This window comes from Anser anser (assembly GCF_964211835.1).
Source record: "Anser anser genome assembly, chromosome: 11".
NCBI classification, from domain to species: domain Eukaryota; kingdom Metazoa; phylum Chordata; class Aves; order Anseriformes; family Anatidae; genus Anser; species Anser anser.
The window spans coordinates 24,240,895-24,263,977 of NC_139732.1; the positions used below are offsets into that span (position 1 = coordinate 24,240,895).

The window sequence follows — 23,083 nt, forward strand, 5'->3', positions numbered from 1 at the left end:
CCCGCCCCCCTGGCGCAGAGGTTCCGGCAGCGCCGCGTTCCGCCGGCCGGCCCCGCGCCGGCAGCCCCGCCTCCGCGGGAAGCGGCGGCCGCACGGAGCCCCGCAGAGCCGCCCGCGGGGTCCGGGACCGCCGGGGCCCGGCGGCGCCTGCCGGAGGGAGGGGCCGGGCCGGGGGCGGTGCAGCTCCCCGCCGAGCGCCGGGCGGGAGCCGGGGCGGGGTGAGCTCGCTGGCAGCGGCGGTCGCGGCAGCCGGCCCGGCGGAGCGGCGAGCGGGGGCGCCCGGCGCTGCGCCGCCGTCGTGCCCGCCCGGGGCGGCGAGGAGGGGAGCGGGGCCGCCGGGGGCTGCCGGCGGCGGGGGCGGGGGGCTCACGTCACCGCCCGCGGCCCGGGGCGGCTTCCAGGCGGGTGCGCGAGCCGCGGGCGGGCGGTCCCGGTGTCTGACCTCGCAGGGCCGGCGGCACCCCGGCGGCCCGCGCCGCGGCGGGCGGCGGCTTCCCGAGGCGGCCCCGCGAGGAGCGGCGCGCGGCGGGGCGCTCCCGGGCGGCCGGCGCCCGCTGGCTGAGGCGCGCCCATGAGAAGCAGGTGAGCCGCTCCGGCGGGGGGAAGCCGGCCTCCCGGGGGGCGGGGAGGGCGCGGCCGGGACGGGGCCGGGGGCTCCCCGGGGCCGTGCCCGCGCCGCGCGCTCTGGCGGCGCCGCCATCTTGCCGGTCCGTCCGTCCGCGGGCCCTTTGTCTGTCTGCGGCTCCGCGGCGCGGGTAAGGCGCGGCGGGCGGCGGGGCCGGGGCTGGGTCCCCGAGCGCCCGGGGGGGGGCGCGGGGTGGGTGCCGCCGCCCGCGGGGCCGGTCGCTCTGTCTGTCGGTCTGCCCGGCCGGGCCGTCGTGCCGGGTCCCCCCGCGCGTCCTCCGCATCCTCGGGGAGCGGGCCGGGCTCCTCCGGCCGGCCGTGTGCCGGGGGGGCAGCGCCCGTTTGCGGGGCTGGGTCTGCTGCCTGGCCGTCTGTCAGGGGAGGCTGACAGCATCCTGTGTCTGTCTGTCTGTCAGAGGGGACTGACAGCATCCTGTGTCTGTCTGTCCGGGGAGACTGACAGCGTCTCTGTGTCCGTCTGTCTGTCAGAGGCTGACAGCATCCCCGTGTCTGTCTGTCTGTCTGTCAGAGGCTGACAGCGTCCCTGTGTCCGTCTGCATGTCTGGGGTGAATGTGCTCGGTCCCTCCTTTTGTCCATCTGTCTGAGGGTACTGTTGGAATCGATTCCTTCCCTGTCAGTCTGAGGGATGAGGGGTCGATGAGGGGAGGGCAGCAGGTTGGTGCGCCCCCCCTGCCTGGCCGCTGCCCAGAAGGCGCAGTGCTGGCAGGAGCTGCCCTGCTGCTCCCCTTGCCTGTGCCTGCTTGCAAGTGGTCTCCTCAGCTCTGGCCGTGAGGCCAGTCTGTTTGTGGGGTGCCGGCAGGGCTGTGACCTGTCCTGGGGCTGGCTGTGCCAGCCTGCCGGCGGCTGCCTCCGTGTCTGGAGCTGCATCCCTCAGGCAGACGGTTCCTTTGTGTGCCTGGTGCCTGGCCTCTCTGGCTGTCCCCTCTTCCTCTCGCTGGGTCAGTTTGGTGGCGGCTTTGATTAGGTTTGTGCCTTTTCTGCCGTGGGAGCAGACGGGAGGGAGGAAGGAATTTAGACTGAGAGCGCAGTCACTCCTGAAGCGGGGCGTTCGTAGCTGTTTGTATGCCAGGTACGAGATTGCTCGTAACTTTGCTTGAAATGGGTGGGGCTGCCCATGCATGGTGGTTTGTGAAATGCTTGTGGATCGTGTTGGATGCCGGCGCTGTGGTTGTGGTGATGCAGAATGAGCCCTGTAGGCAAAAGGATGGGGAGTGACCCTGAGGTGCCCAGCTGTGTTTGGCCAGAGACTCAGAAGGTTCCAGTGGTGTGTGTGACAGGCTCTTCTCTTCTCAGGTGAGCCCTCTGCTGAGGGAACGAACACTCTGTGCTCCCAGGTCAGGGAAACATGTCCCGTCGGAAACAGACCACTCCTAACAAAGTTCACTGTGAGTATTATGTTACACAGCATCGTGGGATCCCTGCCCTAGACAGATTGTTGTGGAATGAGAAGGGGAGGTGGGGAATGATGAAAAGAGGTGCAGTCTGTGGGGGAATGGTTACTCACGGTTTCTCTTAGGCCTGTAAGAAGAGAAATTGAGCTCTGTGCATCAGGGAAGCTGGCTGTGTCCTGACATGGCAGGACAGGGATAGGCTTGAACAAACAATTGACACTGTAAAGGTATGCAGGTGAGTGTATGCACAGGGCCTGTAGCTCTGCTTTGCGTTCACACTGTCACAAGTGCAAGTTAGTATACTAAGAAATGTGATTCTGGGGCTCTGGCCAGTTTTGGGAAAGGAAGTTCCAGGTAGGGTGGTCTGTGTGCAGCTGAAAGCCTGGAGATCCTGGCTTCTGATCTTTGTTCTACCACAGACTAAGCAGACTGGCATGGACGTGTCACTTAAGCTCACTGTACCTCAATTTCCTACCAGCTAATGTAAATAAAGCCATTTGCTCTTTCCTTGCAGGGAATAGGCAGTGGTTAAGTCAATCAGTGGGCAGATAAATGCTATCTGTCAGATGATACTTGTCCTGAGCTGAGAGGACAAGACTCTGTTTCTCCAGCATTGTCAAGAACCTGGCATTTGTTGAATAGTGAACGGACTGAAGATGCTGTACACCGGCACTTCTTGTGGGCAGGCTACAGAGAGATGTTAGCAGAGCTCGGAGACAGCTGTGTGGATGTTCAGCTGCAAAGGGGAATCTGCACATACACAGCTTTTGTTTGACTGACTACAGCAGAGGGAAGTTGAGGGTCTGAAGCTATGCCCTTGAAACTACTCGGCTTTGTAGTTGGAGATGTGCTTGGAATCTGAGCTGGAATGAGGAAAACAAATTTCCACTTCTGTAGACATGTGAAAGCAAGGCTGATGAGATGAGGGGGCCTAGGTTATTGCTAAGCTGTGGTAACCGTCATGACTGTGGGACAGAGAGCTGAGTGCTGCAGCCCTAGCAACTGCCTTACTTTGCTGATGCTGCTGGCTTGCACGTTTCTGTGTGTTTCTCTGTGGTGCCTTTATGTATGGATATGGCAACAGAAACCTATGCATGCTGTTCTCTGTTAGAGGAAAATACATCATGATGTAACCTAACACTGAGCGTACTGGGGAGAATTACCTCTGTGTGGGATTTGAAGGCCCCATAGGCAACAACAGGTGGGTGTGGGAGAGCTGAAAAAACTCCTTGGTGGCTAGCGTAAGGGTGATGTAGAGGTGACTTTTGGCAGCTGTGCTGACTCGTGCTCTCCCATTCCTGCTTCTGTGTGCTGGGTTCAACAGTGGGCGGAGTATAGCTTTGATTTGTCTGCTTGGAATTGTCTTCATTAGAGAAATTTTAGACGTCCTGTGTTTTCTCCTGCAATGCCAGTAACACTTGTGTCCACACACATTTGCTTCTGAGAGTGCCCAGATACTACTACTGCTGTTTAGATTAGACTTGTAGAAAGCATGCACTTATGTTGCCGCCTCTGGTGTAGAGTTATGGTCCCTCATCTATGGGGACCAAGGGGTGTGACAGCTCTAAAGGTGTAGGTGGAGTTTCCGTGGTGTTTAGGTGGGCTGTTTTCTCTTCTGTACTCCACTGCATAATGGTTATGTTCTTCGGAAGCTTGTTCTGCTGTGTACAGGACTGTACATGCTATGGAGTTCAGTTGTCGCATTTTCACATTGAACGTTGCGTTTTTAATCTGCAATACAAGTCATCACCAGCCTTAGTCTTGGGGAAACCACCTGACAAAAAGGCTACTGGCGGGCATGAGGTAGGCCATAGAGAGAGGAAACCTGGGACCCGTTCACCACTTTTGCATGCAGTGCATTAGCTACAGTCAAACTATTCAATAGGAGTCATCACAAGCAGCAACTAGGATCACAAGAAAATAAAGGGACTGAAAGATACAAGAAAATTACAGTGGTGATGTCTCCTCCTTGGGATGGAAATCTTGTGTGTCTTATGATGAACACCACCAAATCGTTGGGACTTCTCTGTCTACCTAGCCTGCTGTGTATCTGGAGGGCCCAGAAATGCCAGTGCACTGGTGAATGACGAGGAAAATCGGAGAGAACATCATCTCCAAGAACTGGGTGAGCCAGCAGAATGAGGAATCAGGCTGAGACATAGCAGGCACGTTACTGAGACTTCTTCACAGGGACTGAAATGGTTGGGAGGAGAGGAATAAAAGGGACAGCAGGTATGCAGCTTTTTATGCAGTTGTCTGCAATTGGGATCTGATTTGGCAGGCTGTGGGGCTGGGGAAGTGCTTTTTGGATTCGCATAAATGCTACTGTGAATATCTAACTGGACAAATTCATGGGAGGATGGTGCCCACTTCTTCCTTGCTTGGCTGCTCCATGTTATCTTCCTTCTCAGATTCATTTGGGCAAGCAACAGCTACGGTCTCCTCCCCCTGGCTTGCTCAATGCCACCTCTTTCCAGGGTTACTTTCCAGGCTTGGCATGGCCCTTGTTTGACCTTCCTCTCACAACAGGGACTGCTGACCCCACTTAGCACAGAAGCACTTTGGCATGCAGTGACTGGCTGGGAAGTTGTGTTGTTACAGATCAAATCATTTTAAGTAGAAGTTGATGTGTAAAGAAATTCAAAATAGTACATAAACAACAGTAAAATTACTGTTATCGTAAATGTATCATTGTGTGTGATAGCCGGTCCATCTACAGCTTTCATTGTAGTTGTTTCCCTTTGGCAGGGCTGCAGCACATAATTGGCTTTAACAATATAATTTTGTTTTGCCACGTGGTGCATGAAAAACATTTTCACCTGACAGTGTGGTAAGAAATAAAACTGTAATACTGGAATATACTTACTGCATTGCCCATTTCGCACTGAATTGAAAAATGAAATACAGTCATGTTGTTCCTGTGGAGATATCTTCATTCGTCCATTTCAGTCTTTATTTTCTCCCAGACTCAAAAGTGTAAAAGTATAAAATCTTTCTAAGCAATTAATCATCTGATCTTGCCTTCAAGCCCATCCATTGCTGCACTGTCACTCCATCTGTTATGGGTTACTCCACTGTTCTTGAGCTTGCCAAGAATTCTGCTTCAGGTATTAGCGTGCTTTTATTTTCTCTCCCCGCTGTCCCATGAGCTGCTTCTCTTTCTGTGGCTTCTACCCTTTGCAAGTGGTGCTTATTTTAGATCTCTTCAGAACAGCCTTTTAAAATCAAATTAATGGACATTTCCTAGCTGTATTTAGCATGGTCCCAATGTCCCATTAATCCTCTATCTCCTTCCTTCTTCCTCTGATACGCACACACTCTGTGCTCTTCAGTATTTCTTGAATTCTGCTGTCTATAATATTCCGAGTTAGAAAAGAAAGTATCTTGCAAGAAATAGCACCCAGCATTCAAAACTGAGCAAAAATTGTTACTTGCATCAAAATCCTTGGTTCTTAAAGGGCTCTGTGGGCTGCGGTTATTAACTCTTTCAATTGTTGTTTTTCATTTCAGTAACCACTACAGCAATATGGACAACCCAGAATAGCGATGGGGCAGGTGGACTAGATCCACAGTGGTGGACAGACTTGCAAATTTCAGGTCCAGGAAAGGAACACAGAGAAGACCTACATGAACAGGGACTTTAAATTGATGTACAAGGAGGGAGCAAAGTGGCTCATCTCTGAGAGACTTTTCTGTTTAGGAAGGAAGACAGGGGAACGATGTGGTTTCTTTTTATTTTTGTTTTGTGGATTTGGGGGTGAGGTTGTTTGTTTGTGTGTTTATTTTCCAGAACACCTGAGAGTTATCCTGCATTCATACAGTTCAAGAAGGAAAGGGCTCAGGAAAAAATCATTTCTGGCTGCTGCAAAGTTGGTGCACCACCAGGTCCTAGCAGTCATAACTGCCCCTGTTACACAGTACCCCAGGGCTGCCCCCTACCTCCACAGCTGCTCTCCTGGCATCCCACTCATTTACAGGATTATGGAGAGGAGAACTGGAATGCAAAGCAGAGGCATTTGTATGATTTTTTCACTGTCCTACATCTCTAGCTGTTTGTAAAACAAATACAGTGATTTGTTTTGGTGTTGTGGTCAGCCTGCAGCCCTTTTTGTATTTAATAAAGAAACTTCTGGAGAAGAGTCTGTGAATTCAATATTGAGCATAATGTCCTTTACTGATAGTGGTGATCCTAAAGTTGTTGCCTGTCTTACTCCCTTTCCACATAAATGGAAATGTATTCAAAAGGGGGTGGAGGTGGGGGTATAAGTGTCTGTATGTGAGCATGTGTGTGCAGAAACAATAAAAACATAACCCTGTACCTATCAAACATTACAGCTCTAAAGCTTCATTGAAGCGGGACTTAGACTATCAGTAGATGAACTAAACGCTCTTCTCTAAGTTCCTTTGGAGACCATATTAATATAATAAGAAATTTTGTATAAGTGAAAGAGTTTTTAAAAGTTTGTTTTTCCCAGTCCCATGATGCCGTTTAGATACAGGCTAGTGGAGAATGCACCAGATGTTGAGTGCTAACAGCACTGGTTTGGTTAACAATTTGTGTTTCTGGCTGTAAGCTGAAAGTTCTCTGCACTGTACTGAATCAGTGTGAGCTTGGTTCTGGGTACACTGTACAGAAAGTCCACTGGCAGACACGATCGCTCTCTTGGTTGTTGTGATCGGTGTTAGCGTTACTGATCAGAAGAGTCTCCTCAGTCGTCTCCTCTAAAGATCACGGATTTTTAAAATCGTGACACTGCAGCCTGTCCATGTGGTCTGTGTATCTGAGCAGGAATTTTCCTGCCATTAAACTCTGGGCTGCTGCTCAGTAGAAAGGAAAGCCATCTGGAAGGGTAAAGGGAAAAGAAAACAAACGTGTAACTGCTTCCACTAGTAGTTGTGGTAATGTTTGGAGTCCTGTTTCGTAATTGTCACAGGTAGCACATCCTCCACCATAGTTTCACATCTGTCCTGCATACCATGGGTTTCCTCATTTCAGCATACATTCTCTCTGACTTGCAATGCTATTTTGTCTCTGGGCTCTTAACCTGGTGGTTCGTGGAGATCTGCTTCTTGGAGAGGCACCATAATTCTATAGGGCCTGCTGTTTGTACAGTCTGTATCTCAGTCCCACCAATGTGGTCCAGACATAAAAGCAATGCTCCAGATTATGAAAACCATTCAGCACTGGAATGCATTCCAATGTGGGCACGTGTCCCAGCATTCATCATAGTGCCTGCTGCTTTCAGTGGCAGATAGATTTAGGGTGCTCTCCTGCACCTCTCTTCAGCCAACGCGGATTGTGTTCTCAAGTCCTCTCTACAGAAACCTTTCTCACGTTTCTGAGAAAGAATGATAAAAGCCTTCAAATGCTTTTGGAAACCTCCATGGGGATGGTGGGAACTCAAACTCCTCTCCCTCAGTCTCCGTGAAACTTCTGAAGGTCTTTGAAATCTTCTGTAAATTATTGCTCTTTAAAGCAATGCCGGCAATTTTGAGGTAAGCACCAGAAAGGCAGTGTGAGTATGAATCTGGGGCAAAGCTGGCTGAAACGGTTTAGTACGTGGGAATACACCCGTCCTTATAACAGGACTGGTGTTCTCTCAGTGGGTCAAGAATGAAATTCCCTGATTACACCGATGCCAGTTGCGGACCTATAGTAAAAGGTGCAATTTTATTCCAAAAGCTACTCTTTGGCTTCTTTGTTTTATGTTAAAAATGCACTGCATCTTCCATACTATTTCTGCATTTATGCTTTGAGTAGTTCCTGAGAGTTAAAAAACAGCTGATAAATTTAATCCAAAAGCTAGCCCTTTGGGAACTCTAGCACCTTGTCCCAAGTGCTCACAGCTCACCCACTGATAAAAGCAAGTTATAACTACATATGAAACAAAGTAATTTGTTTGTTTTAATGTAAATATTAATGGTTGACTTTACGGAACTGGAAGCTTTCCCTAGCAGAGACTGCTGTAGGAAGTTTTCTTTCAGAGGAGCTGAAGCAATCACTTTTTTTCAATGTGTTTGCTGTCACCTGTTCTCATGCTGAGTTGAGGTACTAATTATCAGTGTCTTCCAATGCAGCAGACTTTAAGCTATCCTAAACAAGCATCTCAGCTTTCTGGGTTCACTCCCTTAGTTTTCTGTTTTAAGCGTATAAAGTATCGCTGAGATTTATTTTATCTGGGCAAGGCAAGTTAGTGAAGCAAGTTATCCATCATGTAAGTGGAAGAAGATGAGCTCTGAGCACCAGCTCCTTCTGGAGGGGCAGCTTGTCCCCAGTCCTCCTGGGAGAGAAGGTGGTGACAGCACGCAAGGGACAGCCCTTGGTTTTAGCACCACTGTGGAAAGCAGTTAAGATGCCAGGCACTCAGGAAGAGATTATTTCTCTGCAAATTTCTCAAGGAAACAAACAAACAAAAAGTCTTCCTGTCCTGAAGGAGAAGTGTAAATTATGAAAAATAATAGCAATATATTATCAATATCAAATAGCTATCTACAAATCCTCAGGCTGCTGAAGCATTCTGTCTGTAGAATGGATGAGAAAAAAGAACCACTGAATAGTGCAGAGAGGAAAGGGAATTTAATGTGAATGGGTGCTTGCTTACCCTGTAGAGGAGCCCAGCGGACCGCAGAGAGGAAGCAGGTGCTGCATAGTAGCAACTTAACGCTGCTCTGGCAACAGCCAACATCTGTTGAACGTCTAGGACATGCCATGGTTTGGGCTGTTGCCTGGTGATCCAGCTGATGATGATCTAACTACCGGGCCACCAGTGTGTTGTAGTGGACATAGCACAGGGCATTCAGCTAATGATCCCTCCCTCCCCTCTCTCCCCACCAATTTGCTCTCTCCAAATACCTAGAAATAATGTAGGGTAGCTAGCATTTTATTTGGTTAATTATCTACCTAGCTATGAAGGAACTTTCTAATAACTAAAGAAATTCACAAACATACAGCATGGTAATTGAGTTAATGCTGAGAATGTTTCAGTGGAAGTGCATGATAAGGAAACACAGATACTGTCAGCGGAGAAAAGTTAGGGTTTGAATAGAAGTTGTGATTAAACTGTGGAAAACCACAATTAAGGCAAGCATGCAGATTTAGTTTGCCATGCTGTTACACTGCAAGGAGAATACAGAGAGAAAAACAGGCTGTATTTAAAAATTAGTTTAACCTAATTTGGGAATCATACAAGCACTAATGTTTGTGTTTTCCCAGATCCTAACATGACTGAATTGCTTTCTAAATATCCTGATCTGTCACAGTACCATCACCTTGCCTGTAATAGCAGGAAATAGGGCATAATGGCTTAGAAGAGCCAAATAACACTATACGTGATTTGGGATACTGTTATCATCCCTGTGTGGCTTCCCCCCACCTACAGCTGTGCTACAGTTCTATTGGCAGGTAGTTTGTCTGGTAGAAGAGAAAGTCACCTGGGCACATATGGCAGGTATGTGGAGTCTTGCAGGCTTTTTTACATGTCACCAGAGCAGTATAGAAACAGTACCTAGAGACCAGCCTGACACCCAACATTTCCCTTAGCAAGACTGATCTAGACGTAGGGACTACACTTGCATCAGCAGGTACAGAATGCTGGTGTCATGGGGTCAGCAAGCAGAGAGGTTACTTAAATGCTTTCAGAAAGGTGACTTCAGAGGTTCCGCGCAGTGCAGGTGAGCCACCTCACACCTGATGCATTTCTGGTAAGCTCTTGTGGTAAAAACAATGGAACAACACTAGTCTGACTCTTTGTCCTTGTGGCTGCCAGGGGAGCAAGTCTTTGCAGGGCTGGAGGAGCAAGCCCGCCAAGCCATGATGAAAAACAGCTTTCCTGGACCTCTTGGGGACCAAAGGCCAGCCATTCATCCGCTACAAGACCATGACTCCAGCAGCAGTGAGTTCTGCCCCTTCCAGTAATTGCAAGGTAGTGGACTGGAGAGACTCTTCTGAGGGCTGAGGCTAGGTGCAGCACAGCTTGTGGGGGTCCTCTAGGGACCATCTTATTCATCTCCTTCTCTGGGTTAGCCCTTGGCTCTTATGCGGGACTCCGCATGAGCCAACAAGAGCAGGAATGCTCCCTAAGGGTAGGTGGGCCTAGAGCCAAGGGCCACGACAGCGCAGGTTGGGCAACCAGCTCACCACTAGGGTGCAGTCCCACAGCACCAGAGCAGGGTGGTGACAGCAACGGGCTCCGTCCACAGACCAGCGATTGCCAAGCAAGGCCAATTAACAGGACAGACCCAGGAACTCCATGCAGCACTCTGGGTATTGAAGCTCCCCTGAGTTTAAATGAAGCATCTGGTCAGTGGGTGTGAGCAGATGGCCCCAGATGAGGCTTGTCCGGACAATTAAGGTTTATTAGTGGCCTCAGGGCCCTGACACTTGGAGTAACTGCTCTGTATGTTTCAGGTGGCAGTGATGATGATGAAACCACCCAGGATGAAGTTTCTTCCCACACTTCCGAAGAGGATGGTTCAATGATAAAAGTGAAGAAAGAGTTAGAGAATGCAGAAAAACCTGCAGCTGGAACCCCACTGATGAGAGACAATGAGGCAAGTGTGTATTGGCACTACACTCACCTAAAGTTCCCAGGAAGAAGGGAGGGCGCTGGGTGAAAACACATCTTTTCTCCTCATTATGATTTCTTTCCGTGTCCCCACTCTCACTTCCTCCAAACAGTATATCCTGACTGGAGGAAATGGTGTGAGGTGGTCTTGGGCTGCCAGGAACAGGAGACAATCTGCTATTCTCCTGCCTTGCTGAGATGCTTATGCAGTCTGTCCACCTCCTTCAGTTCTGGTACCTTTCTCTGACTGATCCCCCCTTCCCTTGTGCTACGGAGCAGACCTTGCCTACCAGAGCCACTGTGCTGGCAAGATTATGGGTGCGAGTGTAGGCCATGAGGCTTCTCTTGCTTCTTGAGACAGCAGGATTTTTGCTTGGAGGATACATAAAGGAAGTTTTAGACTGAGAACAGCAAACCAGCCCCAGCAGGACTGGGCACAGCACTTGATCTGGGTGAGGCCTGTGTGCAGGTGTTGACTAGATACTAAGGGAGAGTGGGGCGGCTGTGTGAAGACCTGTGTGCCCTACACCAAGGTGTCTTTCCCTCCCCCTAGGTTCCTGAGAGTTTGAATGCTGACCCCATGCTGGGATTGTCACAGTGTCCCCTCTGCCAGCTGGAGTGTGGAAGCAGAGAGCAGCTCATTGCTCACGTGTACCAGGTAGGGGTTGGTTCCAAATGGGGGGATGTCTCTGGTCTTAAGCTGCTCAGCTGTCCCAAATTCAGAAATAGCCCTGGGCAAGGGGCATGGGACGACTTTGTTCTGATTTTTGCAGTCACAGAACTGAACAGATCCTCCTATCTAGGATGTGACTGAAGTTTATAGCAGATAGTCCAGAGGGAGTCCTGGGTGAAAGAATCAGCAAGGCACCAGTCTGCACAGCTGGAGAGCACAGCTCCATCCCAAGGCAGCCACTGCAAGCAGTGGCAGGCCGAGACAAGACAGTTCTTTCAGATCAAACACAGAAACAATTTTTACGTCATTCAGTGAAATAAGGAACCCTCCTCCTGATCACTTGGTTCTTTATTCTGTCCCTTTATCACAGTTCCTATCCATGGAAACAGCAGTTCTTCCTCTGAAACAATTCCAGTACTGCGGGAAATCTATGCTGGGATCTTACAGGTTTTGTTGTCAGTACTCTCCTCACCGCACATCAAAGTATGTAACAGAAGGAATGAAGCAGTGCTGAACTGACCACTTATCTGCACCAGCTGACTGTCTCTAGCTACCATCATAGTGAGCTTTCCCTCCCCAGAATCCTGCCTACTGTTAGTGTAGTCATGCTTTTTCTAGCAACACCAGCTACTTAGATGTCTTTCTGAAAACAAGGGTCAGGTCGTATGATCTGAGTGTTCTGGCTCTATTTGTTTCTCTTGCACTGCTGTTGAGCTGCAGAAAGGTGTTTGATCTGTGACATCTCAAATGTCTTGTGCTTAGTCTAGGAGCTGTAAGCCAGAGGTTTTAGTGGTTAAATGATCTTTTTCCAAGAGGCTGAACTAAATGGTTTGCCATATTTTCTTAGCACACCTCAAACTGGGCAGGGAGTTGGGCAATTTGTAACTAACAACCTAGTGGTTGTTTTGCAGCACACTGCGGCTGTGGTGAGCGCCAAGAGCTACATGTGTCCTGTATGTGGCAGAGCCCTCAGCTCACCAGGATCCCTTGGGCGACATCTCCTGATCCACTCAGAGGACCAGCTGTCAAACTGTGCAGTGTGTGGAGCACGTTTCACCAGCCACGCCACATTCAACAGGTCAGGGTCACCCTGGCTGGTGAGTGGGCTAGGGTACCCACAAAAAAGATTAGGTGGGTTGCCTTAAGTGACACAGGAATCATGTCTATGCCCTAGTAAAGGCCAGTTGTGAACACCCCCAATGACTGAGATTTCCTTGATCGCTTCCTCCTTGCAGTTCCACATTACCTGCGAAAATCTCCATGAGCTGTGCTGCTAAAAGGGTGTTTCTTAGCTCTGTGAAGAAGTAGGAGTCTTCAGAGAGCACTGAGACTCTTGTCACAGAACAATCATTGCTCTCCTTGCTTAGCAGTCCATCAGACAGGGTCTGTGCTGCCCAGATGAGTTCCTCATTTCCAAAGCAGGACTACAGGCAGAAACCGAAATGTTCCTCATTCGTGTCCTGCCTGGTGGAAGATTATTCACTGACTAGGGGAATAGGGAATGGAGAAATCCAGAGATGATGGGGAGTAGCAGCTTGCTGGTTAATTCCTGCCCTTGCACTTTTCCAACCCAGATACTGCTCTGGGCTAACCCTGTTCCTACCCCTGTATATGATGTTGCTTGGTTTTAGGTATTCAGATGTGTTTGTGGGCAGGGATGGTTTAGCACAGGCCTCTGTCATGGGCACTAGCAGGGGTACTGTTCACTGCAGCCTCCCCGTCAGTCTGAGATGAGGCCTCTCCTGTCAGCACCAAGTCTCTAACGCTCTGCACTTTCTGCTTTCCAGCGAGAAGCTGCCAGAAGTGCTCAGTGCAGATCGCCTGCCCGCACCACAAAGCGAGGGCCCCTCCAGTGTCGAGGGGAAGGACATTGCCTTTCACACCCCTGTGTATCCTGCGAGCATCCTCCTAGTGTGCAACAACTGTGCTGCGTATCGCAAGCTGCTGGAGGCACAGACACCTGGCATGCGAAAGTGGGCGCTTCGTCGGCAGAACGAGCCCTTGGAAGTGCGGCTGCAGCGTCTGGAGCGGGAGCGCACAGCCAAGAAGAGCCGGCGGGACAATGAGACTCCCGAGGAGCGGGAAGTGAGACGGATGCGGGATCGAGAAGCTAAGCGCCTGCAGCGCATGCAAGAGACAGATGAACAGCGGGCGCGACGGCTGCAGCGAGACCGGGAAGCCATGCGATTGAAACGTGCAAACGAGACCCCAGAGAAACGGCAGGCCCGGCTCATCCGGGAACGCGAGGCCAAGAGGCTGAAACGGCGCCTGGAGAAAATGGACATGATGCTCCGGGCACAGTTTGGCCAGGATCCCTCTGCCATGGCAGCTTTGGCAGCTGAAATGAACTTTTTCCAGCTGCCAGTGAGCAATGTGGAGCTGGAGAGCCAACTGCTGGGCAAAATGACCTTTGAGGAGCAGAGCAACAGTACGCTACATTGAGCTGCAGCCAAAGACTACCACCACTGCCGCGTCTGTCACAGGCAAACTAGCAGGCTTCTATGCTCAGGAGGCTGTTGTGGGTCCCTGGCTAGCTCTCCCCCACAGATGGTTCCAATTTTCTCCTGAACATAGGAGGAGAACAGCGCTGAGAGATGTCTGCCAAAGTAGCCCTGGTGGAAGCAGATTCTGAGGATACAGTCGGCTGTGGGGGTCAGCCACAGCCTGTGAACAGTGGGAAAATAAATTAATGTTTCACATTTATTTAGTCCCCTTCTTTACCTTTTGTACTTTGTCCTGTTCTTGGACCCTTGCAGCGTGCATGGGTGTGGGCTGCTACAGTTCTGCTACGGGTGAAAAGCCTGCCTCACTGAAAAAGGAACTTATTTACAGCAGCATAAGTTATGGAGCTGAGGACTTTGATAGTCCACTGCTCCTCCAGGAATAAATACCTCACTGTTTGTGTCCATAAAAAGGAAGCAAAAAAGGATGCCATCTTCCTGGAAATGGCTGCGCACACCCTTTAACGCTATTTCTATGTGCTTGTTTGCAGTAGCATACATGGAAAAACTAAGAGGAAGTAATTCCTGTGCTAAGATACCTCGTATAAACAATAACAGAAAGGCTGACCGATGTAAGCAAACAAGGAGCAGTTTGCCAGTTGATGAACAAGGTAATTTTCACTTAAACAGCATTTCAGGTTTGCAAGTGAGAGAGACACAGACATTCTGTAGAGAGTCTAGCAAAGGGCCACAAAGGGACTGGAACATCTCTCCTCTGAGGAGAGGCTGCAAGAGCTGGGACTGCTCAGCCTGGAGAAAAGAATGGTTAGGGGGATCTTGTCCATGTCTAGAAATACCTGAAGGGAGGTGAGAGAGGACAGAGCCAGCCACTTTTCAGTGACTTAGAAACTTGATTTTTCCCTCTATTTAGCTTGAAAAACTTTTGCTGCAACTCTTTCGAAGTCCTGCTTAAGTGCTTAAAATAGTTGCATTTGAAGTGCACGATGCTGCATTTTTTTCATGACATGAAACTAACCTTATAGACAGTCTTGTGAGCCCTTGCTACAAAAAGCTTTTAATCTTTTTAACCCTACACTCTTTAACATGCCACTGTAACAGCTTGTTTCCTCAACTTAGAGAAGTTGTTTTATCTTCTCGTCTGGATTTCCAGGAGCCATCCTTGCCTTGCTCTCTTTGGGAAAAGGCACCAGATCTGGCAAGGATCTATTCAATTCTATGTTACCTTGTTACCATCTATGTTACCATATCCTCTTTTGTTCTGTGAGCTGATCTCACTTTTATTCTTACCTCTGTTCATTTTCACACTCAAGCCGACAGTTTGCTCTTTGCAGCAGTTGCTGTTACCCTACGTTGTGTGTTTTGCTTGGCCAGCAGAGACATAGCTTTGCTGTGCTAACTGTACACTTTTTTGAGGTTGCTTTTACCGCAACCTCCCTGGCACCTTATGATTACTCCAAGCAATATTTACTAACAAGACCATTGTATCAAAGGGGTTCGAGGAGATCACATAAAAGCAAAAGTATTTGAACGCAGACTTACAGCTTACAGTCTATCTGTCAGCCTTTACCTTGTGTTTGTCACAGTTTCCAGATCACTGTGTAAGACCAGAGAACCCCCATTCAAACAATCACTGATGCCACAGACGAGCAAAAAGTCTCAAACACCAAAGGAAAAGCTATTGGTTTATATATAGATATATATATAGATATAGATATATACTGTGTTTACAGAGTCAACGAGTTAAATGCAATATTCATAAGAGCATTAACAATAAAAATACAATCTGTGTGTAGGCAAGTACAGACTTAAAATGGTAAAACAGGAAAAAGGATCTCACCAAAAGTACAAATATACAGTACAAATTGATTTATTTAAAACAGTTACAAAAAAAGCACAACAAAATAGAGATTATCCTTAGAATTATTAATGCTTTGTTAAAGATCAGGTAGGAGGAATGGGGTGGGAGCAAGGTTGGAGGGGAGCACCTGACTAGTTCTAAGGCTTTAGATACAATGCGGTCGGTTACATGTTAATACAGCCATTACATAACTGGGATTATAGTTGAGGGATCAGCACTTATCTACAAAGACCTCCTTGCCTCAGGGCAGCCCAGCCAGTTCCCCCAGTGCCACATGCCTTACTCTGCTTAGCATGCGCAGACCCTCCCCTGGCTCTAAGGTGCCACGAAAGCGAAAAGCAACCAGAACGTGCACGGCGCGTTTGCGGGGTGGGGTGGCAGCAGCCTGGGATGTCGGGGCAAGTCCTGTCCTCCATGGACAGATGTGAAGACCATGGAGGAGTCTTGACCATCAGCATTTTAAGCCCTACACGGAACATACCCTGGGCCAAACTCTGTACAGAATGTGCATTCGTGGCCTTCTGAGCAGCTTCTGCAAAGTTTCAGGCCCGGGACAGCCTGAAAGGCAAAGAGCAGTTGTGAGTGACGCTAGGGAAAGGCACATGGACCGCTGTGGGCAGGAACTAGCATTTGGGCTACTCAAGCTGCTGTAGTTTCATTTAAAATGTTTTTCTGAGTAACAAGGATCGTTAGTTCTCTACTGGGGAAAGTGACTTCAAGTGTGGGGTGGGGACAGGAGGGATGGGGACACTTAATGTGAAAAGTGCATTATACTTGCGCACCTGCTGGAAAGGAGAGGCAGAGGCACCTCTGCAGCTTTCCTCCTTTCCAGACAGAGCTTCCTCTGCATAGTCTGGTAGTGATGAGCGCTCGTCACCTGGAGCAAGTCTTGTGTTCCTGGGGGAACAGTGTACACATGGCCTGGGAGCAGGCCTGGCCTCTGATGGGCAGCTGACCCAAGGAATGTTTCAGGAGATGGGACAGATGGCTACAGACACCCGTTATTGCATCCTACAGACTCTTCCCACAGCCTCCGTGCCAGCTGGGTAAGACCAAGGCCAGGATGCCCCCTCCTTCAGGTAGGACAGACTGCAGCTCTCCCTCCCTTCACAATAGCAGCAGGAAAACAGTGTATTTCCGAGAAGCCTGTCACATCTCTGCCAGCAGAAAGGCCTGGATAACCAGCTCATTCCATAATGTCTTCCTGGCTTTCTCTCCCCCTATCCCTGTTAACCTAAGAAATAAATGCCTCCTCTGTGGGCTCTTTCACAGCCTTCCTGCCCACAGCAGAACCTGTCTCGCACACTCCCCGTCTCGAGAGAGCCTGAACACTCAACCCAACAGCCACCACCAGAGCTGAGCAACACAGTCCAACCCAGTAAAGAAAGATTCCAGTGATTATGAGTGCTGTTTGGCTGGGCTACAGGGCCTCCAGTGCTCCCCTCCTGCCCACAGTCCCTGGGGCAAGCGGCCAGATGCCCAAGTTATTCTCAATGCCTCCTCCATGAGATGTGCCCCAAACTGTCGCTTCCAGAGAACAGAAGAACTGGCAGCTGAAACATGCTCAACAATGGGACTCACAGGGAGCCTGGACAGAAGCCCGAAGGACAAACACACCCTGGCCTCTTCCACGGACCTCAGAACCACACTCAGCAGATGCGTGGCCAAGCCAGCAGCCAAGGAAACACCAGGACGAGCACCCGCTCAATGCCCCAGCTGCCCCGGGCAGAGCTGTTCTAGCCCCGCAGCATCTTGCTTCATACACCAGCCTTTTCAGACCACCGCCCCACGCGGCCAAGACCTAGAAGCAGTGAGTACCTGCTTTGTACAGCAGTGAGGAACCTGCTTTGGCAGGGGGGTTGGACCCGATGATCTTTTCGAGGTCCCTTCCAACCCCTTCAATTCTGTGATTCTGTGAGTACGGCAACACACGGGAGATGAGGCAGGCTCTCCAAACCCTCTAAGACAGAGACTTCCATGTTTGAATGGGCACACCAGGGCTCTGCACCGTCCAGCTGCGCAAACACTCCCTCTGAGCACACAACGTCCCTTCCGCATTCACTGGCCACACCTCTGCAAGATCCCTTCCTTAGCTGCCTGCCACAGCTCTCAGTTCTTCTGCATGCACCGCACAAAGAGCAGGCAAGAGAAGCTGGGCTCCTCTGTCTTCTGCTCTTGGCCACAGACCCGGGATATCCTGAGCATTAAGTACTAACCAGCATCAGTCAAGGCCTTTGTGCAGGAGAGTCCGATGAACAGCGACTGCAGAACACACATGGGAATGAGGCCAGGCACCTGGGCCCAGGCGGGGATGTTCCACTGACAACCGGTGCCATGAAAAGAGCAGCCTTCCCACAGCTGCCGCATCGAAGGAGGCAGAATCTTCACACAACAGTGTCACTGTGACCTTGTGCATTTCCACATGCAGTTGATGAGACCACAAGCATTTTGTGATCCTGGGGAAGCTACGTGTGACACGGGCAGCATCCTCACCCTGGAGAAAGCCTCGTGAGGCACAAACACTGAAGGCATGAACAAAGCATATCTTAACTAAGGCCTGAAAATCAATTGTTCTCCCGGCGCAGGCATGTCAAAGGCAACAGAAATGGCTAGCGATTTGCTAGGAAATCATAATCAATGGCCTGGATGGAAGAACCTTTCTGGAGACTCTCTCGCTTGCAGAACACTTCTGCACAAAACCCCTGTCACGCAGCCAACTGAAGCCAGTTGGTTACAGGACCCGCTTCTGGAGAGTATTCAGACCAACCCTGAGACACCAGCACTGCAAAAGCTGACCAGGAGGACAGCTACATCATCAAGAAGTGCTGACACAAAAGCCATTCGGGGAAAGAGAGAAGCAGAGCCCTAGCAGTCCAGCATGCCTGGCAGAAAACTTCAGGAAGATGAGAAAAGGGAGACAGAAAATGGTACACTAACATCAGGAGCATCATCAGGACTCTAGCAGGGATCTGCACGCTGAAAAGAAATCCTCAAAAGCCTGGTCCTAGCACAATGATGGGCGCCTTAATACAGCAAATACTTAAATCCACATTAAGTCAGTAAAGACTCTTACCCTCAACAAAATAGCGACATTTTTATTCTAACTAAGCAGTTAGAGCCAGTGTCATAACACACCATCAGAGAGGGCAAATTAGTGTAACTACAGGAGCCTTCACTTGAATGGAGTGTTATTTACCATAATGAGGTATTAATACACATTTGTGTTAGATCTCACTGTGAAGAAGGCTACTCTTGATATTACCATGTTGTTCTACAGAGGAACTCCAAAGTGAAGCATTAGAACAACTAACAGAAAAACACCCAGCAATGCCCTATGACGCTGTGATCCCTAGAGTCCCTACATTACTCATGGAATTGTACTTAGCTGAAGCTTTGTACTTTGCCTGCACATGCACAAATGCTTGTTTCTTTAGAGTTTATTCAGAAAACTGCCTGCAGGGAATAATTAGCCATCCGTTAAGTTTTCTTCTGATTTAATTACAAAATAGTCTCGGTCTTCTCACAGCAGAAGGATGTGTTTCCATCCTTCACTAGAGAATGCTAAATATATCTGACTCCAGCTTTCAAAAAACAAAACAAAAACAAATAAAACAAAACCTAACCCCATTCACCCATAGACTAAGCCTTAAAAGCCTTAAGCCCAAGAGATTTTGTTTTTAAGGTTATTAACATGGGAAGGAATATTTGATTCGGTGACTAATATTACAATAATTAGGGGACAACAAAAATATTTCAAAGCAGAAAACTGACATCTCCCATCCCGTGTCCCATCCCAAGTGCTCAAGTTCCCTATTCACCTGTACCCAAACCCATCCTTTTGGTCCTTCCTCTTGAGTTTCTGTGATTCATGGAAATCTCTGTACATTCTTTGCAAGAAGAAAGAGCAGTTGGATTCAGTGGAAGAGACATTAAACAGAACCATCAGAGAAGCATCTGCGTCCTGCCCTCAAGAGCTCCATCGGTGAACGGTCCTTTTAAAGTGCATGTGTGAAGAAAGGGGATACTGGGAGTAGAGCCCCCTAAACTCCAGTGGGGACCCATCTCTCCCCATCATGAAAAAGGAGGAATAATATCTTCAGCAATTTTACTTGCTACCTTAAGCCACGTCTGCCCTTCCCATCTCTCCACCTTTCCTGAATGCTTACTTAAGACCCTGCCCTGCAGGGTATCAGTTATTCAGGGAGGTGCAAGAAAGCCCCAGCCTCCAAATGTTCTCATCGCAAGCTCGTGAGCACGTCCCTGTTCTCTACCCCAGCTAGCCTGTTGCTGCTCCCTGAGGCACTGGAGTCCTCTCGATTCCCCAAGAGGAACTGGTCAGCCACTGAATTGGAATAAATCCAGTTCTGCAGGGCAGAAAGCAGCCTTGCTGGTGAACCTGCCACAAAGCGTGTGCAATTTCTCCACCCAGTGAAGGTGAGGCTCACCCGGAGGGCATGCCCTAGCTCACAACCTCAAAGGGATCATTTCCCTGCATTAGAACGCCCTTCGATAGACAGCTTGACCTCCTGGGGAATGAAAGAGGGACGGAGCAGAGAGGGCCGAGGCTCCTCTGCCTGCGTGCTGTATCTTTGGAAGCCTGGGGCTGCCCAGCTGTGCTGAGTGACAGTCTCAGGCTGAGAGGGTTCTGCGTGAGAGCTCTGAGCTGCACTTTCCCTTTCTGGCTGGCTCTTCCTTTCAGCAGCTCTGTCAGACGGTTCTCTGGACCCCTGAGCAGTTCTTTCAGATCTCTCCCTAGTAGATATCAACTGATCTGTGAGAGGGTAGTTAGCCTGAGAAGCAGAGTTGCCATTCATGCTCTGTAAACTGATTGATATGCAGACATCGCCCACTTGCAGCCTGTGACAGGGCAAAGCAAAGAGCTGAGCAGTCCGCCCCGGGCTACAGGAGGACCAGCCCTGGCCATAGACAAAGAAGGGATGCTCTGGGGGCACATCGATGCTCACTTTACTTTGTTGCTCCCCAACCACAAAATGCAACATGACAAGCCCAGGCCACTGGCTTTCCTGAATATCCACCACGGTGCTGGAATCAATCTTCAGGCCCCCGCTCACCTCCGCACTGCGAACAAAGTCTTGAGTCTGCAGGTCCTCTACCCGCTTCAGCTCTCCTGTAGCCAGCTGGATGATGGCTCCCTTCATGAAGTGAGAGGGCAAGTGTGAGGAGCTGGGTGGCTGCAGCTGTGCCAGGTCCTTTTCGAGCACGCTTCCTCGAGCCTGCACGTCTGGGCTCTGCCTCACCAGGGTTTCTGAAGCAGAAGACCTGATGGGCTCAGATCCAACGGGAACCAGTACTGGCTTGCCGTTGGCTATCACCATTCCTTTGGTTAATTGTCTTTGTCTAACCATCTCTTCAGGGGATACGACATACGGACTCCTGGACTGGCTCTTCCCAGCAGCAGCCCTTTCCACTGTGTTCCTCAAAACGTCCTTTGACTCCCCCTGCTGATCAGGGATACTATGGCAAAGGTTTAAAGGGCTTGGGTCATCTTTCCTCTGGGCTGCCAGAACATGATAATCCTGAGATGCCAACACCCCCACCACCCTCTGAACCTCCAGGTCAGTGTCTGGGGTGTTTCTGTGAGCTGGCACAGAGACCTCTGTTCTCAGCGTCTGGTAACCTGAAAGAAACTGTCCATCAACCACACATCCCACTGCAGCCCCTGGCAGACAGTCTTCGGCTTTACTGCTGCCAGAGTCCACGGCCTCGCTGGTCCTCCTCACCACATTGTGCTCCAGATGTCTCTGTCCACCGTTGGCGGCAGCTACCTCTGAACTCAGTTGACTGTCTTGCTGAGGAGAATCTGGGCTTCCACCTGCTGTGGGCGTCTCATATGCTGAGTACCCTGGTGGGAGGCGAGACATCTGATAATAAACAGGAATTCTACCTAGCGTAGTATCTAGTGGCTGGGTCCCAGCATGGTGCTGCATCTGGCCAGAAGGAGAGACCGCAGAAGCAGATTTGTTGAAGGTGTGGGTAGGAGAGGTAGTCTGGGGGGAAGGAGCGGCTTCTTCCGTGAAGAGAGAGGCATATGGCACAAAGTGGGGGACGTGAGAGGCGGTGAGGTTGGTGGAAGGAGACAGGAGAGGACTAGGCAGGAAGCCAGGAGGGACAGCATAGGGCACCGTGTAATGCGAGCCGATGAGCTGTAGGGACGTCGGCGGGATCTGCGCGTAGTGGACGGGCGGGTAGGGCACCCCCGGGTGCTGGATTATCGGCGAGGTCACGTTGAAGGCCGGGGTCAGGGGGCTCACGTTCACCACGGGGTGCAGGGCCGTGGGGGAGAAGGTGGCGGGCGGCACCGCCACCTTGTAGAGCATCCCGTACTGGTCCACCGTCAGCCCCGCCACCGCCTCCGCGGCCTCCCCGGGGCCATAGCGCAGGGCCGCGGGGCCCGGCCCCGCCGTCCGGGCCCACTCGGGGCCCTCGCCCGAGGCCTGGGCGCCCCCCGCCCGTGCCGCCTCCGTGCCGGTGCTGGCGGCGGGGAGCTCCCGCTTCTTGGGCGGGAGGCACTCCTGGCTGCGCTCGTGGCCCGCTCTCATGGCGCCCCGCGGTGTCCCGGCAGCCCCGGCCGCGGCGCTCGTTCATGGGGGCGCCCGCAGGGGCTGCCACACGCCGGCTCCCGGATCCCCGCCGCCGGCCGCCGCCTCACCTGCACCAGGAACAGAGGGAGCCGTGAGCGCCGGCCCCGGCCCCGAGCCGGGCGCGGGCCCCGGGCGCGCGGGGGGAGCGGGGGGGGAGCCCCAAGCCGCGCGGACGGAGCGAGCCCCGGGCCCCGGCGCCGCGGGCCGGCGGAGCCCCGAGCCCCCGCCCCGCTCGGCAGCCACCGGCCCCGGCCGCCCCGCGCCCTGCCCCGCTCCGCCCCGCCGGGCCCGAGGCGCCGCGGCCGCGCCCCGCCTCCGCAGGCCCGCCCGGCGCCCGCCGCGCCTCACCCGCCATCGCCCGGCTCCTGCTCCGCGACCCCCATCGGCCCCGCGGCCGCCTCCGGCCCGGCCCGGCCCGGCCCGGCCCCTCCCCGCGCCGCGGCGCGCAGCGATGACGGCGGCGGCGGCCGCGCGCCGGAAGCGCCTCACCGGCGGCCGGGAGCGCGGCGCGGACGCCGCCCGCAGAGCCCGTTGCCGCGGCGACGGCTGGCGGCCCGGCCCGGCCCGGCCCGGCCGGCGGGGGGAGGCGGGGCGGGTCGCTGCCGGCGGAGCGGGGGAGCCCAGCGCGGGGGCCTCCAGGGCCGGGAGCTGCGGGCGGCCCCGCGCGGGGCAGCGGCGGCCCGAGAGCGGAGCGGGCGCTCTGAGGGCGGCCTCGCGGCGCAGCGCGGGGCCCCGGCCGTCCCTCGCGCCCGGGGCGCGCTCCTGCAGGGCAGCAGCCGGGAGCGGCGGCTCACCGCCCCCTGCCTGGCCTCGTCTGCGGGGAGCCGGCGGCGCGGCTCCTCACAGGGCGCCCCCCGCCGCCGCCCCGCCGCGCTCTGTGTGCGGGA

At 51.9% G+C, this 23,083-nt stretch overlaps 2 protein-coding genes across 29 annotated transcripts; one reads left to right on the plus strand and one right to left on the minus strand.

Annotated features, from left to right (window-relative positions):
- The first annotated feature begins 74 nt into the window (after positions 1-74).
- Positions 75-13,974, plus strand: ZNF821 (zinc finger protein 821). 27 transcript variants are annotated; one of them, XM_083794967.1, is made up of 8 exons: positions 128-218; positions 1,940-2,031; positions 4,076-4,269; positions 5,548-9,929; positions 10,445-10,587; positions 11,155-11,259; positions 12,186-12,352; positions 13,062-13,974. In XM_083794967.1, the coding sequence occupies exons 4-8, from the start codon at positions 9,848-9,850 to the stop codon at positions 13,714-13,716; spliced, it is 1,152 nt and encodes a 383-aa protein (XP_083651093.1). In that variant the 5' UTR covers positions 128-218; positions 1,940-2,031; positions 4,076-4,269; positions 5,548-9,847; the 3' UTR covers positions 13,717-13,974. The 27 variants fall into 27 exon arrangements, with proteins under 27 accessions (XP_083651089.1, XP_083651093.1, XP_083651088.1 ...); XM_083794965.1 differs by lacking the exon at positions 128-218 and adding an exon at positions 256-582; XM_083794966.1 differs by lacking the exon at positions 128-218 and adding an exon at positions 727-755.
- Positions 13,975-15,386: 1,412 nt separating this feature from the next.
- On the minus strand, positions 15,387-22,677 carry ATXN1L (ataxin 1 like). Of its 2 annotated transcripts, XM_083794921.1 has the most exons (3): positions 22,545-22,677; positions 20,667-22,264; positions 15,387-16,152 (listed from the first exon to the last, which is right to left on the minus strand). In XM_083794921.1, exons 2-3 carry the CDS (start codon positions 22,152-22,154, stop codon positions 16,054-16,056), a joined length of 1,587 nt encoding a protein of 528 aa, XP_083651047.1. In that variant the 5' UTR covers positions 22,155-22,264; positions 22,545-22,677; the 3' UTR covers positions 15,387-16,053. The 2 variants fall into 2 exon arrangements, with proteins under 2 accessions (XP_083651047.1, XP_083651046.1); XM_083794920.1 differs by having other exon boundaries at positions 15,387-22,264.
- Between the last annotated feature and the right edge of the window lie 406 nt (positions 22,678-23,083).

Excerpts from the sequence above, each read along its gene's own strand:
- ZNF821 (XM_083794963.1), top strand. The coding sequence starts at position 1,992 with ATGTCCCGTCGGAAACAGACCACTCCTAACAAAGTTCACT. Across the intron at positions 2,032-9,803 it reads CACTCCTAACAAAGTTCACT|GGGAGCAAGTCTTTGCAGGG; the intron begins GTGAGTATTATG and ends TGTGGCTGCCAG. Across the intron at positions 9,930-10,444 it reads AGACCATGACTCCAGCAGCA|GTGGCAGTGATGATGATGAA; the intron begins GTGAGTTCTGCC and ends TGTATGTTTCAG.
- ATXN1L (XM_083794920.1), bottom strand. The coding sequence starts at position 22,154 with ATGAGAGCGGGCCACGAGCGCAGCCAGGAGTGCCTCCCGCCCAAGAAG.